Source organism: Mchenga conophoros, linkage group LG4 (assembly GCF_057382185.1).
Source record: "Mchenga conophoros isolate Kocher_MC1m ecotype Shallow Benthic linkage group LG4, M_conophoros_male_GT1.1, whole genome shotgun sequence".
Taxonomy (NCBI): Eukaryota; Metazoa; Chordata; class Actinopteri; order Cichliformes; family Cichlidae; genus Mchenga; species Mchenga conophoros.
Genome location: NC_140529.1, coordinates 16060622 through 16075841, shown reverse-complemented (window position 1 = coordinate 16075841; position 15220 = coordinate 16060622). Strand labels below are relative to the sequence as shown.

Sequence of the window (15220 nt, the reverse complement as noted above, 5' to 3'; positions counted from 1 at the left end):
TTTTGATACAGATGTGTAAACAGTTTCTTATTAAGTCACCTCCTGTCTAGAGATGGATGGATGGTGGGATTATGTTGAGGTGTAGTCACAGGTGTGTGTGTGTGTGTGTTTGTGTGTGTCTGTGTGTGTGTGTGTGTGTGTGTGTGTGTGTGTGAGTGAGAGAGAGAGACTGGAGTGGACAGATATGAATGCATGCTGCCGGTGGGAAAATCCCTACCTCTAGTCAATAACCTGCCCCCCACCCACCTCCACCTTCATCCTCCTCTTCCCTCTCAGTCTCCAACTCCTTTCCCCCCTTCTCCTTAGAAACCAAACACAGCAGCACACACTGATGTTTTGGGAGCAACCTGAACTCAAAATTTGTTGTCAAGTGTTAGCATAATTGCTGATACTTGAAAAAAAGGAAGCACAAAAACAAACAGAAACGGAAAAACACATTAAAAGACTTAAACTTCTTCTGTTATATTCACCAAAGACAAATGATTCCCAAAGTTTGAAATCAGCCCATGTTTTACAGATTATGGCACCAATGAAGACTCATCAGCATCTATCTATAATACCTTTTCCACTCTTTCTCTCTCCAGTCTCTGTTCTTTAACCAATAATAATCTTTTCCGTGTGTTGGCCAATCTGGACTTTTTGCTTTTGTTTCCCTACTTGAAGACCAGCGTCTTGGAGTCGTCTCTTCACTGCTGACACTGAAACCCTCAAACCAGTGTCTTGTGTTTTTCAGTGTTTTCGCTGCCAGCTGAGAACCTCTGAGGCATCTGTTTTTTGAATCAGTGGACTCTGATGTACTTGCCTTTTATAGCTGAACTGCACACCTTCCACTTCTCAGGAATTGCGGGCCTTCTCTCTTTCTGCTAAGAGCCAGTTTGCACTGTCCGAAGGGAGCACAGACTGTTGTATGAAATTGTAATTCTTTTTTTTTTTGTCTTTCTTTTTTTGCCACAGCTTCCTGGAATTGCTTTGGGTGTTTAGAGCAAAAAGGTCCTGGTGAGTTTGAGAAAAGCTCGTATCACAAAAACTAAACAAGCCAAATTTATTGCCTCTTCACCTGAAATAACACGATTAGAAAAATGATTTTTTTTAATGATTTTCTAATTTTAGCATGATAAGCTTACATGATGTAGCACAATGTGGCACTGGAACACAAGCACTATTAGGCTGACAGAAATGGGCCTTTTTGCATATATATGTAGATATTCCATGAAAAATTACAAGTAATTTAAATTAGTTTCCGCTATTTAGGACATTACTGATCAATTATTATTTTAGAGGAAAAGCAGCTTTTCAAAGTAACCACATACATTTGAGCAGATGTGTACACAGTCAGTGTCTTACGTCTTTATATGCAGTAACTTTTTGCATGTAGTTTGATAATTTTCCTTTACGTCACCGCAATTTCCTGAGTGTTGCGTTGCACTTCTATCCAAAGTCACAATTGTTACCTCGTACTGCCAGAAGCCTTGGCCAAACGTGTGAATATGAAACGAGTGTAAATATAGCTCCATAACTCATGCTGTTTCCTCCATCAACTCTTGTTTGAAAAACAATGGCATCCTATTATTCACAGGGCCACGACTGACCTGTAGGACTTCGCTAACTGTAAGGGGCATTCATAGATACAGCGATTGCTTCAGTCAAAGAAAAAAGGGTTCTTATCCCTTTTAGACATGTTTTCTATTATATAAAAACTTACTTGCTCTTTTCTTCTGTCAAATAATATAACAAGTCTAAAAAAGGTCATCTATACCTGATATGCTATTTTTGGGCCTGCAAACTCACCAATCGGGCATTGTTCAGAAATGTCCTTTAAACACGAGTGATCATCAAAAGGTCAGAAATCTTAGAATAACTCCTGTGATATTTAGAAACACCTTTTATTTCCTGAAAACCTCGCTGATGCTGGTGGCGGTGATGCTGATGATAAGAGGAGTCAGTTGGCATGGCAACTATCCCCATGACCTCTCTAACAAAGCATCTGCACAAAAGGTCTGTTATACAACACACTAAATTAGGAATATGGGTTATGCATAGGTGCTGACATGGTTTAAGGCACAGCAAATGGTTTAAGGCATGATATCCCATACTTATGTGTTGTACCTCGTTATAGATATAACTGTTCTTTTTACACAGATGCTAAAGAATAATTGGAACATTCAGTTTTTCACAGTTAACTAATGTTAAATATTAGTCCTCTTAAAATTAACAACAACCATATCTACAGCATCAACAATAAGAAAAGGAATAACAATATTAAAGATGTCAGGGTTTATTATCTGTTCATCAAAATCATAGACTGCACATAAAAGACTGAGGTAGCATCTGGGACTGAAAAGTGATGCTACTTCAAAAGTGTCTTAACCTTAATGAACAGAAGGAGGCGACTCCTCTGCTTGCGAAAAGAAGTTTGATTGCGCAGGAAATCGTTTGGAAAATGATGCTTGTGCTTCAATGATCTGTGGCCTCAGTAAATCCTCACCTATAAGTTTTTAGTCTCAATCACTAGGTTGCGTTGGAGTCAAGGCAGTGGATGCTGTGGGCAGGGCCTACCTTCTGATGATAATCTCTACCATCAGAGCCGTGGGAAGGGCCTTGAAGTGGCAGGGGGCTGCAGTGCATGCACATATGTACACAATATGCCAGCCTTGAAACTATCAGATGCTGATGCACCCGGCAGACAAGAAAAAAAACCTGCCAAAACTGAACTGAACTGGACAGCTGAGAGAAATATACCAGCTTATACACAAAATTTTAACACAGGTGCGACAGTAGTTAGACCTCACAGGGTGCTCATGTGACGAAATTCACAGCAGTCAAGATATGCAATAAACCAACTGAACACAGCTGATCAGAACCTGTCCGTATGTTAATAATATTTTGCTAGGCCCAAAAGCAAAATTTGGGGGGATAATTATAGGTATTTGCTGATGGCTCATTTTGAAAAATCACACATTTCTTAGAAAAATAGCAATAGGAACAGTGATGGGCAGTATCACAGCAAGGGCTTCATATTTTCCTCACACATGACATTAGTGGGACATTAATAGCTTATTAATGCATCCGTTTAGAAGTACCAGACTGTAACTTTTACTTTATATAATGCACTTCATATTATATAATAATAATAATAATGCACAAGACACTTTGTATTGTGATTATACGCAAAACAAGTTAATATGAAAATGAACGTGTGCACATAGCTTTAGATTAAATATAGTAACAGCATGGACTGTGGAAACAATAGTTAAAGTGGTGTACCACTGCTGTTGAGTAAATGTACTCAGTTACTTTGGTTGCTTTCTACAGTTAATGAAGTTTTAAGGTGCGTTGTAAAGATTCATGTGAGGAAGGAGGAAAAATGGCCCAGCCTTACAAATATCTGCATAAATGATTCATGGCTGAGGAAATATTCCTCAGAGTGGGTGCTGCCAGGCAGCTGTTAGTGGACAAATTTGGCTTGCATCGACTTTTCTTCGGACAGGGGGCAGCAGAGATACCGCACACTCGTGAAAATCTGCTCTCCCCTTCACCACCACCAACAACACGGCTGCGTAATCAGTCAGGTCCAGGGGCTGAGACGCACCGAGCCACACAGCGGTTTGCTTGTTGATAAGACTCCTTGGAAGAAGAGAACCGCAAACTATCTTCCTGCGACGTTATTTCTGCCTCTAAGCTGGACTTTTGGGACGCGTTACGGTTAAAGAGGAAAAGACTCTTGACTGTCGGGAAATGAAAATTCAAATGGATTTGTAATTTATTGCTTTTTTTTAAAAAAAGAAATTAATTTGGGACACACTTGGAATTATTTTGACTTTGCTTCCTTTCTAAATCTCTTGGATATTTTTTTTTAAAAAAAGTATTTTTCTAAAGTGTAGACTTTAATTGCTTGGAAATTTCTTTTGCTAAAATGGTCTTATTCTTTTCATCTGAGCTTTCAGCCAAAAACGGACACTTCAGCGCATCAAGGTGAACTTAACTGAGTGAACTAAACCGGACTTTGAAGAGTGAACTAAAAGTAGGAGGCTTACTGTCGCTCTCAATTTTTTTTTTATATATTTCGAGGGGAACTTGGAAAAAAAGGTTTGGTGCAAGCTGAGCGGATTCTTCTTCATCTTTTGGGAACACCTCTGCTGTGGGACCGCGGTGTGGACGGACGCTCGCACGCGCGCGCAGTCTCGCAGGGCGAGCCGCTGTCCCCCCGCGCGCAGTGCTGAGGAGAGAGGCTCTCTCGCGCTTCCATAAATGCCCGGTCCGTCGAAGAGGCTCGAGGCTGGGCAGCAAGATGAGCTCGTGGGTACAGCTGCTGCTCGCGTTACTAGCGGTGTGTCTGCGGTTTGGCGTGGCCGAGGTGAGTTCAAATCAAAGTTCTAGAAACCTCTTCGGACACTTAAGAGGGATTAGTGGTCCCTCTGAAATTAGAGCACTATAAAACAAATGTACCAACGAGTGAAGTCGCAAGGTTTATCTAAAAGTTTACGGCAGGATATAAAACACAACAGTGTTGTGGAGTCTTTATTTATTTATTTATTTTTGAATAGTAGTTTAAATGTATATAATACTCGAAGCATATAAATATATTAATGGGCCTATATGCGGTAGCCTACTGTATATTTTCTGGCTAACATTGGGCTCTGACTCTTGTAGTCTGTTTTTTTTTTTTTTTTAATTTTGAGTAAGCATATCACTCCAACTACAATGCACATGCTGTTAAATCTGTGTCATTATTTTTTAAGCTCATGTCCGCCTTTAAAAAAACAGCCAAACAAAAAACCTCCAACTTCAGACTCAGTCTTTCTCTTACTGCTTCTCTTCATACAGAAGATAACTGTTATTCCTCCCCATTAACTGGCGTTATGAATGGATGCCCAGGGGCAGACACATGCAGGGGTCAACCTCTGTGGGTGATGTGCAAGGAAACGGGCGCTGCCATGATAGGCTCATTTACAGCTGGATGCTTCACCACGTGGTGAAGTGATGCATTTACAGATGCTGCTGTTCCAGATATTAAAGGCAGCCGGTGCATTCAAACATACATTAACACCATCCTACAGAGACCACATTTGTTGTTTCTGTACTTTTTTGTGTGACTTTTGTTTTTATGATTATATGTTGCTTCCTTTTTTAATCAACACCTTCTTTTCTCTTGCACCATGTTCTCTGCCAAAACAGTGTTTTAGAAACAGGTGAAAATCAGCCAACAACAGTGAATATATAAAGGCAGAAAAGATGGATAAAATCTGGTGAAGTCAAGCAGGAAGACTAAACTTAACCACGGGTCTCATCTAGGTCAAGACTCACTTGACCTAGACAACAATATTATGTTCATTTTAGAACAAATCCTGTCCACTTTTCCTTCGCTGATATGAAGTCTGATTTTATCAGTCTTCTGCTTCTATGCAGATTTCATCTGTGTTTCTGACCCAGGCAATTCATGTCATGTCAATGGGGTTAAAGCACAAATAGTTAACAAGTCAATCGTGGGAAGTGAAAGCTTAAACAATGTTTTTACAAAAGCAAGAAAAAAGGCATAACTGATTGAGTTAGTTTTCTGCCATAGAACTGATGTGTTGGTATAGTTTGTTCCCAGAATAACTTATTCAATTTCAATTCAGTTTTACTTGCATATCGCCAAATCATAATAATAGTCTACTCAAGGAGCTTTATATTGTAAAGTTTTAAGACCCCACTATAATAAAGAGAAGCCCCCAGCAATCAGACAACTACCTGTGAACAGGCACTTGGCGACAATGAGAAGGAAAAACTCCCTTTTAACAAGAAGAAACCTCCAGTGTAACCAAATAAGGAGAGGGGGGGCATCTGCCGTGACAGATTGGGGGTGAGGGGAGGAAGACGGGACAAAAGACACACTGTGGAAGAGAGCCAGAGATTAATATTAACTAATGATTTAATGCAGAGGGCTGTATAAACACATAGAGGTTAGGTTAAAAAGGTGAGCAAAGAAGAAACGCTCGGCCCATCACTGGGAAGCCCCTGGCAGCCTAAACCTATTGCAGCGTAACTAAGGGAGGATTCGGGGTCACCTGATCCACCCCTAAATATGTGCTTTGTCAAAAGGGAAAGTTTTTGATAAAGAGAGTGTCTGTCTCTTGAATCCAAACTGGGAGCTGGTTACACAGAAGAGGGGCCTGAAAGCTGAAGGCTTTGCCTCCCATTTTACTTTTAAACACTCTAGGAACCACAATTAAGCCCACAGTGTGAGAGTGAAGTGCTGTATTAGAGTAATACAGTACTATGTGGTCTTAAAGACAAGATGGGGCCTGGTTATTCAAGACATTGTATGTGGTAAGAAGGATTTAACAGGGAGCCAATGAAAGAAGCCCATATGGGAGAGGTATACTTTCTCCTGTCAGGACTCTCTTTTCAAAGAACTTATGCACATGTCTGTAAAAAGAAAATAAGTTACAAACACAATAGCTTTGCAAATGCTGAACTGCAGTATATCTTTATCGTGTAAAGCCCCTGAATCTTTAAACATTCGTTTTATTGCTTCATTTTCCTTCTTTCATCCACTCGTGTACATATAAGTAATCTTCCATCATTATCACTGCCTCACATAAAAGTACATTTTAAATGTATATTTAAAGATGACGGTTGACTTTCCTGTCGTCAAGCTGTCTTTCCATTTCACTGCCTCTGCAGGCACCACATGTAAAAGAAGACTTTGACAGTATTTTTGAAGGAGAAAGTCACAAAAGGCTTTGAAGGTATACAACCTGGAAATTCCCCACGTGTGATTTTAAAGTTTATGGCACGGCAGCTGGGGAAATAATAGAGACTGTATGTTCAATTATGGTCTTTGTTAAAAGAACTTCACCAGAAAAAAATCTGCTGGTATATAAAGTGGTTGTCACGTATAAAGCTGTAATGATCATATGCACCTAGCCAAGGACCACCAGAACGGAATTTAGTTTTAGCTAAATTGTATCAGGCCCCTTTCCAAGTGCTGATGCCAATTATGACAGTGGAATTAATTAAACTCACAGTTTCTGGCACATGCCCATATTGAGCATGTGTCAGCATACTTTCAGGGACTACATGTGAAACCTCACACATGTGCTATAGCTGCTGCTGCTGCTTCGCCGGCAGCAAACTCGACCCTCTAATTATGTACAATTAGATGTTCCCTCTCGTCCTCTGCCCACTGCAGCCGCTGCCTGTACCTGGCATTCTTCAATGTGTCCATGAGTTCTCCAGGGGATGGGGAGTTTCTTCAGGTGATAAATACTGCAGTATGTCAAGTCTTGTGTTTTTTTTCCTGCCATAATTAGCAGAAAAAAGGGAGAAAACATACCTGAATAGTTCAGGTATAACACACAGTTTGGCAGGAGTGGTCTTTTGTGTTGTAGATTAGCAGCTGTCAAAAACAAATGCTTTGTCAGCAGAAGCTAATTATTCCAAACAGGCTAACTACTGCAGACTATAGCTACAGCTGGATTTTGAGATAGTTTAATCTTTTCTTTAAGAAACGTTAGCTTTTTATCCTTTTTCAGAATGAATAAGGTGCTGCTGTAGGTATTAAAATGACATTCAGCTCTATATTATTATTATTTTTATGCTTCTGCCTGCAGGAAATATGAAATGCACCTATAAAAAACGCTTTTCTTAACCTTGATAATTCACCTTCATGCCATAGGTGCTCATTAATCATTATCAGAGTGTGTTTACATAGTCTGCCAGTCCAGTTTGCATCTGTTTACATCTGCTTTGTTTATCAGAACTGAAATGTTTATTTAATATTTCCTGCTTAGACACAAATTGTCATGACAGCAGGCACCACCGTGAACAAAAGCACACGTCCTATAATTAACATCAGACACAATTAGCCAAGCAGGCAGCTTTGCTCCATTGGCAAAAGGAGGAAATAATCATGACGACTCCTCAGGGGCATCGGCAGCTCCGCAGCAGAGATGCGAGTGTAATACAGCAGGCATTTCCCTGCTGTATTATTTGACTGTCTGAAAATCTGAGCAACAATGGGGGAATGTCAGTGGCAAACAGTATGGGCAGGGTGAGAATACTCGTGCATGAATGGCCGTTTCCTTTTTCTAAAACCTGCATCCCGCTGGGATTCATTATTTTCTTCAGACCTTAAATTAATCAATATTAAAACTAAAGTTTATTTCCAGATGGCTTTGTGTAACATTTACTGAACTGAACATGGTTCACTTAATGCCCGACGCATTTGCTCTTTTGGTCATTTTCATCGGTTCCATTCTAGCGTGAGACTCCAAAGCAAGTGAACCACATTTACAGCGCTGAAATCAATGCAAGGAAGTGCCTCGACCCACGGCTGATCCTCGTCCGTTTCAGCCCAGCTTTAATTCATCTATTATTCCTCCTTTTTTTCAGATGCGCCTCCCTTCTCTCATCCTCTCTGTATCACTCCTTCCCCCACTTCCTGACTCCTTCCTTGCTCCTTTGACCCCTAAATGTTAGCAGATGAGAAGACACAACGCCAATAGTCATTCACCGTGCTCTTAGTGACCATTGTGTGTCCGCTTTGGTTAATTCTCTCCCCCCCTCCTTAGCTGTCTCTTACCCATTAATGACTAGAGGGGTTAAATTCATGGACTCACAATGTGGGACTGTTTTTGGTTTTATGGTTTAATACTATAGAAATATTTGCCCAGATCCACCGTTTTCCTAGAAAAAAACAGCTCCATATTCCTGTTTCTGTGTCCTGGTCATAACATTGAACTGTGTGGTGAATTACCTTTCTATGAGTACACAGTAAGAGTAATAATGTAGCAGAGAAGTGTTTAAAAGCCCAGTCAATGTTTTTGAGATTTTATACATGAATACAGTTTATACATGCATCAGTTTAATCACATAGGAGCGACTATGTGTACCACCAAACAACTTCAGTGGTTCTACGTCTACTGCAGGGATCGAAGACCATTTTCCCCTCATTTGGTGTTTTGGTGATGGGGGAGGAAACCCCATATAACATGTTGCTCTAAATTCTAGGTGTTCAAGTGAGCTGCAAATTGGAGACTGCGAATGTCCAAGGATGTCTTCATAAATATCAAATCATTCGGTGACTGTGATGGGTGGGGAAAGTGGGCACCCTGAAATTTATGATGTTTTATCATAGGATGAAGGCAATCACTGAGAACTGTGCTAATATGTGTCTCTCAAACCATGCCAGCATGCAAGCAGCTAAACAGAGTAACCAGATGCCCTCATTGTAGGGGTCAAAGGTTCAGCTGTATTTTTAATTTATTGTGCATAATGATCTCTGTTTCACATAACTGTAGATTTTGAGTGATAGCACATCCATGTTCTCAATCTGGTGTTTGGATTTTTGCTTTGGTAACTTTGGCAACAGTTTCCCCAGATCAGATGTTACAGATGTGGAAAAATCTCATCAGTAGCCAGGTGTGCCGGTGATGATATGTCTCAATGTCGTCTTCTTCTGTGTTTTTTTTTTAATCTCACAAACTATCCAGAACAGTGCATCTTAAGGTCTCTTATATATCTGTGTTTCAGGAGGACGCTCTGCCTGCAGCCCTGGTGGAGCTGGTTAGAAACAGCCCCATCTCCTCAATAGAGGACCTTCAGATGCTGCTGTTCTCTGACTCCGTAGGTAAAGACCAGAGCTTTCTAATATTATTACTGATACATGCTTTGAAGCCAGAGTCCAAGTTGCTGTCTGCAATTTTACTCCAGCCTTAGTGACGTCGTAAATTGAATACCATTTTCACACAACCAGATTAAGCTCCCCTAAAACATTTTTTTATTCTGTTCACAAACCCCAGTCATCCAGTGCAACCCAAAGCCCTTTTTAAAATATCTGTAGCTCTTCCCTAAACATGTATTGACATTAAAGTAAAAAAATGCTACTCTTACATTGTTGTTGTCACAACACATTAGCACAGATTAAAGTTGGCTTGAGAAAGCTGAGGTTATGTTGCACTTTCAAAATAAAGAACAAAATGTTGCGCAATTAAGAAAAAAACACATATTTCCTATTACAACAGAAATACAGTAATAAGTGGTAATTATTGCATTTTTTTACACTAATTGAAATAAGGAACCACACCTGTAATAAAACATACATCGGTGTACATGACGACAGAAACACACAGAAGATTTATTAGATTTATAAAAGTGTAACAACTGGTTGCCCTCGGACTGGGTCTCTTATTTTGTGACTCAAATGTGACATCGGCTATGCCCCCATCCTCCTCCCCGCTCTTTTGACACAAGCTCGTGTTTTATCTCTCCACATACAGAGGGCGCTAAAAGCCCTTGGATTATATATATGACGCCCCATGCAAAAAAAATGAAATGCTCATGATTTGTCTGGGACATAAGTCAAATGCTGTTTTTTGTTTCTGTTTCAGATGAGGAAGACGAGACTTCTGCAGCCAATGGAGGTCACAGACTACCAAGGAGCCTTGGTGAGCCCTTAACCCCCCCACAAAACTTCAGCCAAACTTCCTTTTTATTCCCATCAATATATTTTAGAAGATATTTTTTTGTATTTGAGATGTGAATGTATTGTGAATGCCTGAAACCCAGCCTCTGTAATTGACATTTGCCTTTGGTCTTTATCTTTTGACTTATTTGAGCTACCCTACTAAGTCCTAATGTGCTTAATAGAGGACATCTTGGCCTCTTCAATCATGCCTCACGTGTTTGGGTGTCCTCTTTAGCTCCAAAGAGGCAGAAAATCACAAAAAAGTTACACTGGTAGATAATTTTCTCCTCAGTTCTCAAGAGGTTATGACAAAAAGACTTATTATCTGTATGTGGCTCTTCAGATCTTCACAGAAATTCTTCCTAGTGTGGATAAATGTTACTCTGTTCATATTCATACAAGATGAATAGAAGGTTTTAGTGCCGCCATGCAGATTTTCCTCGTGAATGTAACAGTACTCAATCCTCATTAGTAGAGGAGTCCCTTCCTTGAGTGTTCAGTCAAGTTTCCTGTGAAGTGATTAATGTGACAAGTATGGTTTCAATGATACGGTTAAAACCCTTCCCATTAAGTGTTTTTTTTTTCATTATTATGATAAAGCAGATATCTGAGTTACTTGTCATTAATCACTAACCGTCTGGTTGACTGAGAGACACTAATGGGCCTATGCTAATCTTTGCCTTTTGATGAGAAGAAGCTCTAGCATATTTTCTTCTTTGAAGCTTCGTGCTTCAGGTCTACAAGCTGCTGAAGTGCTAATACTCAGTACTGACAGGTGATCAGACAGGAGCTTGTGTTTTACTATCGCATAAACAGACATGAAAACAAGGTAGTCTTACTAGAGTGGATGAATGAGCAAGCTGGAAAAAAAGAAAAAATGAATTTAGTGCTGGATGGATGTTTGAAATACTAATTTAACACCACTTCTGCCCTAATACTCATGTTCACTTGTGTCTCATGGCTCAGATGCCCAGCCGGCCCAGCAGGCTCTGTGTAAAGTTCGAACAGAAGTGGTTGAGGTCACAAGGGCAATGTTGGACCGGAGCAATGCTAACTTCCTGCTATGGCCACCCTGTGTTGAGGTGCAGCGCTGCTCTGGCTGCTGCAACACTAAAAGCTTGCAGTGTGTTCCTGTTGTCACACACAAAAGATACTTGCAGGTAAATAACATCACACAGAGCTATATACACATACATGTATACACACGCACATCCGTTAGTGCTGTTCTCAGAATTGTTTCCTGTTCCTCCCATCTTATTCTCAAACTCCGTAGGTTATGAAGGTCGAGTACATCAACAAGAAACCCACTTATGCTAAAGCAGTGGTGTCAGTTGTGGATCACGTGGAGTGCAGATGTCAGACTGCTCCTCGTCCTCCACCACACAAGAAGAAATCCTCTCGCAGGCAGCACGGCTACCTGCATCGAAACCAGACGCATAGCCAAGGTCATGCACACGAACAGGTGGACAGAAACTCTGCTTACTATCATTATTTTTCAGAATTAACACTTACTTTTGCCTCTTTGTCATAACAGTGCAAAGCAATAGAATTTTTATTTCCAAGCATGACTGTGTTGTAGCCTGTGCACTGCAGTGCATGTATAGCTGTAGATAAAATAAAAGTAAAATGAATTTTGTTTCTTTTTTTCTGACAAGGTTAAGGTGCATTCCAAGGATGAGCTTCATCAGTTGGATGAGCTCAAACAGAACCAGAGGGCCCACCTGGAGGATCTCCTGAAGCAGCAATGGAGCCCCAGAGGAGACACCTTCACTCAGCCCGGAGAAGGATACAGTCTTGCTGGGGAGGGCACTTCTCGTTCTGGAGAAGCCGTTCTCTTTGCTCCACACTGGGCTCATAACATCAGCAAGCTGGTTGAGGCTAAAGAAACTGAGAATGTGGAGAGGAAGGATGGTGTGGTCTCAGATGCCAACAAAACTGCCTCCTCAGTGGATACAGCTGGAACTAAGGTGAAGAACAAGTTGGTAGAAGGTGGGAACGGGTTGCACATCAAAGTTAACGAGGAGAACAAAGAGACACAAACACACAGCCCATTGTGGCAAGAAGACAAAGGCAAATACCCAAAGATTCACACAAGTGGATTCTCTCAGCATGTTACTCCTGAAACAAATTTCAGCCCTACCGAGGAAACCGTCACTAACACAGTTAGGGGCAGGTTCCGACCTACCAAAGAACCGAACCCGGAACCCCGTGAGCTGGCGCGACAAAGAGAAAACGAGACTCCAGAGGAGGAGAGGATATTACAGATTGCGGAAGCCAAACTGGAGGAGGAGAGAAAAGAACTTCTGCTTCTCCATAAAAAGTTGGACGAAGAAAAGGAAATACTGAGACAGCAGCAGATGAAGCGAGGAGAGGAAGAAAGGCAGAAAGAAAAGGAGACAGTCAGTCGGCACCTACATGGTAAACATCATCCCAGTCACCAAACAACTCAGAAACCAGGTAACAGAGATTATTAAACGTTTTTTTAAACAGTGCAGAATTAAGTAAATTGTTCAATTAACTAAAACAGTGTGTTTAAATTACTTAAGAGTATATTTTATCACAAGATTGTATGTAGAGTCAGGACCACTTCAGTCAAAAAAGATATTTCCATTTGCAGTAATTCATATTTATGTTATGGTTCAGTTGTGGGACTGTCCCATAGTTCATGCACACATGTGGAAAGCATGAGGGCCCCTCCCTGTGCATACATTTAAAGCAAAAGGCTGATTGCTTTTTAAGTAAGACACAGCATGTAAAGGAAAAGCTCGGATGAAGTTGGGTTGCAAAGCAGCCTACAGATTGCCAGCAACTGAGTAAACAATCAAAGTGAGCTGGCACTGACATCAGCTGATCTGCTGAGTTCGACTGAAGCCTGTTCAAGCCAATGTTATGCACAGCTTTTGTAATTTTCTCTTACACTCTTTGTTTTCCATCTTACAGAGACAACAACATCGACAACTACCACAAAAAAGCCATTGGCTCCTACGGCCCCCAGACTCCCAACTCGACCACAAAAAACAAAAAGGATGAGGAAGAATCGCAGACGGATTAGTAAAGCAGCCATGAGAGCAATGCTGATGTAGAACTAAAAGAAACCCAGGTTAGTTCATAGAATATATAAAACAAAACAAAACAAAAAACAATTATAATTCTGCTTTATGTTTCTTATTGTAATCCCATCTTCCTGTATTTCTACCACAGGGACACAAAGAGAACATGGTGCATTTTGTGGATAACCCAGAGAAGACCCAAATGGACTCCCTTTGTACAAGTATTTATTCATTTGTCAGTAACCTGCTCGTCCTGTGAGATCTCAGTAACACTACTAATGACTGTCTGGTGAACCTCTACCTATACTGGGAGTAACAGAGGAGGGGGAAACAAGAAAATGGAGTGTAAAGAAAAGGTGGACCTTCTCCAGAGAATGCTTGCTTCTTTGACAGTTGATGGTATGAAGCAACAAGTGGCACCCAAAGACTGATGAACTGTGTGCAAGCACTGTGCCTGTGGGGAAATGAAACTGCATTGCTGTAGAACTGTATAAAATAGTGCAATTTCAAAAGTTTCCTTGGAACCTTGTCTTGATATCAGCAGACAGAAACTGCACTTAAATGTTGACAGAACCAAGTGTATAAGGAGTTTGTTGCTGAAAGCCTGGATTGTTTGATAACCACAGTCAGATTAGAATAAGGAGTATATCTGGTGTAAAAATTAACCAAAAAAAGCCTAACTTAGCTGTTTTTCTAATTGGATAATATAATAACAGAGATTATTATATCGTCAACACACTGCAGGAGCAGAAGAATTTCCATGTGTGATATCAATTATTAGCTCATTAAAAATGATGGTCTCTCTCAAACCGTATTTAATTTTATGTAACTCATTGCAAACACTGGAATTACACTTATATGGGTATAGAAAAAATATAGTTTTGCATTAATGAGGTTTCCTTGTCTCAAAGTATTGTCACGGGTGAAACAAGAATTGGCTTGTGACCTGACTGTGTGCTGTGTTTCTTATTTATTTGTTGCTACTGTTACTACTCTCTATAAAAAATACTGCAAACAACATGTGGCTGAGATAGAGTCTGAAAAAAAAGATTCATTGTGTCATAATAACTGTGAGGTTTATTAAACAAAGGGACAGAACATAAAAAAACTAATCCTGTCAGTTTACCCCAGTATCCTGTTCAGCTTCAGTGTCAAATAGTGCGTGCATGTTTGTTTTGTATGCCTGTGTGGTTCAGTATGTGTTTCTGCTCACATCTATATTCTTTATTTGAGTTTTTTTCCTTTCATACAGAAATGTCTCTCCCCCACCAGATATGTTTTGGTGCAAGCAGTCACATTCATTTTAAAGTCCTTACCCCAGAGTGTATTTCTGTAGGGAGCCTACAACACATTATATTTGATTTCATTTACAGGCAACTAAAAGAGTGAAAACCAGTAACTCAAGGGTTAGCTATTAAAACAAGAAAACTAAGATAAACTTTACAAATGTTGTTGTTTTTATGACCTTTCTGTTTCCCTTAATAACAGCATGTAGAAACACACTGATGCTATTTTGTGTCTGATAATTTAGAGTCAGAACATTTTAAGTTATTGAAAAAAGGCTTGTATGTATGTTCCTTATACCATCTGACAACTGTTACTTTTAAAAAAAAAAGTGTTTTCTTACCTGATCTGGTGAAAAAAAGAGAATGTTTGTGATAACTTTGCCACATAATGCTATTTTCATATGGGTATAAGAAGCTAATGTGCTTGAAACTTC

The 15220-nt window shown here is 40.1% G+C and overlaps 1 protein-coding gene across 1 annotated transcript; it reads left to right on the top strand.

Annotated features, from left to right (window-relative positions):
* The first annotated feature begins 3558 nt into the window (after nucleotides 1-3558).
* On the top strand, nucleotides 3559-14951 carry pdgfbb (platelet derived growth factor subunit Bb). The gene is made up of 8 exons (XM_085270648.1): nucleotides 3559-4354; nucleotides 9517-9613; nucleotides 10374-10430; nucleotides 11417-11610; nucleotides 11724-11912; nucleotides 12106-12907; nucleotides 13391-13550; nucleotides 13652-14951. The coding sequence occupies exons 1-7, from the start codon at nucleotides 4289-4291 to the stop codon at nucleotides 13531-13533; spliced, it is 1548 nt and encodes a 515-aa protein (XP_085126774.1). The 5' UTR covers nucleotides 3559-4288; the 3' UTR covers nucleotides 13534-13550; nucleotides 13652-14951.
* Nucleotides 14952-15220: the final 269 nt, after the last annotated feature.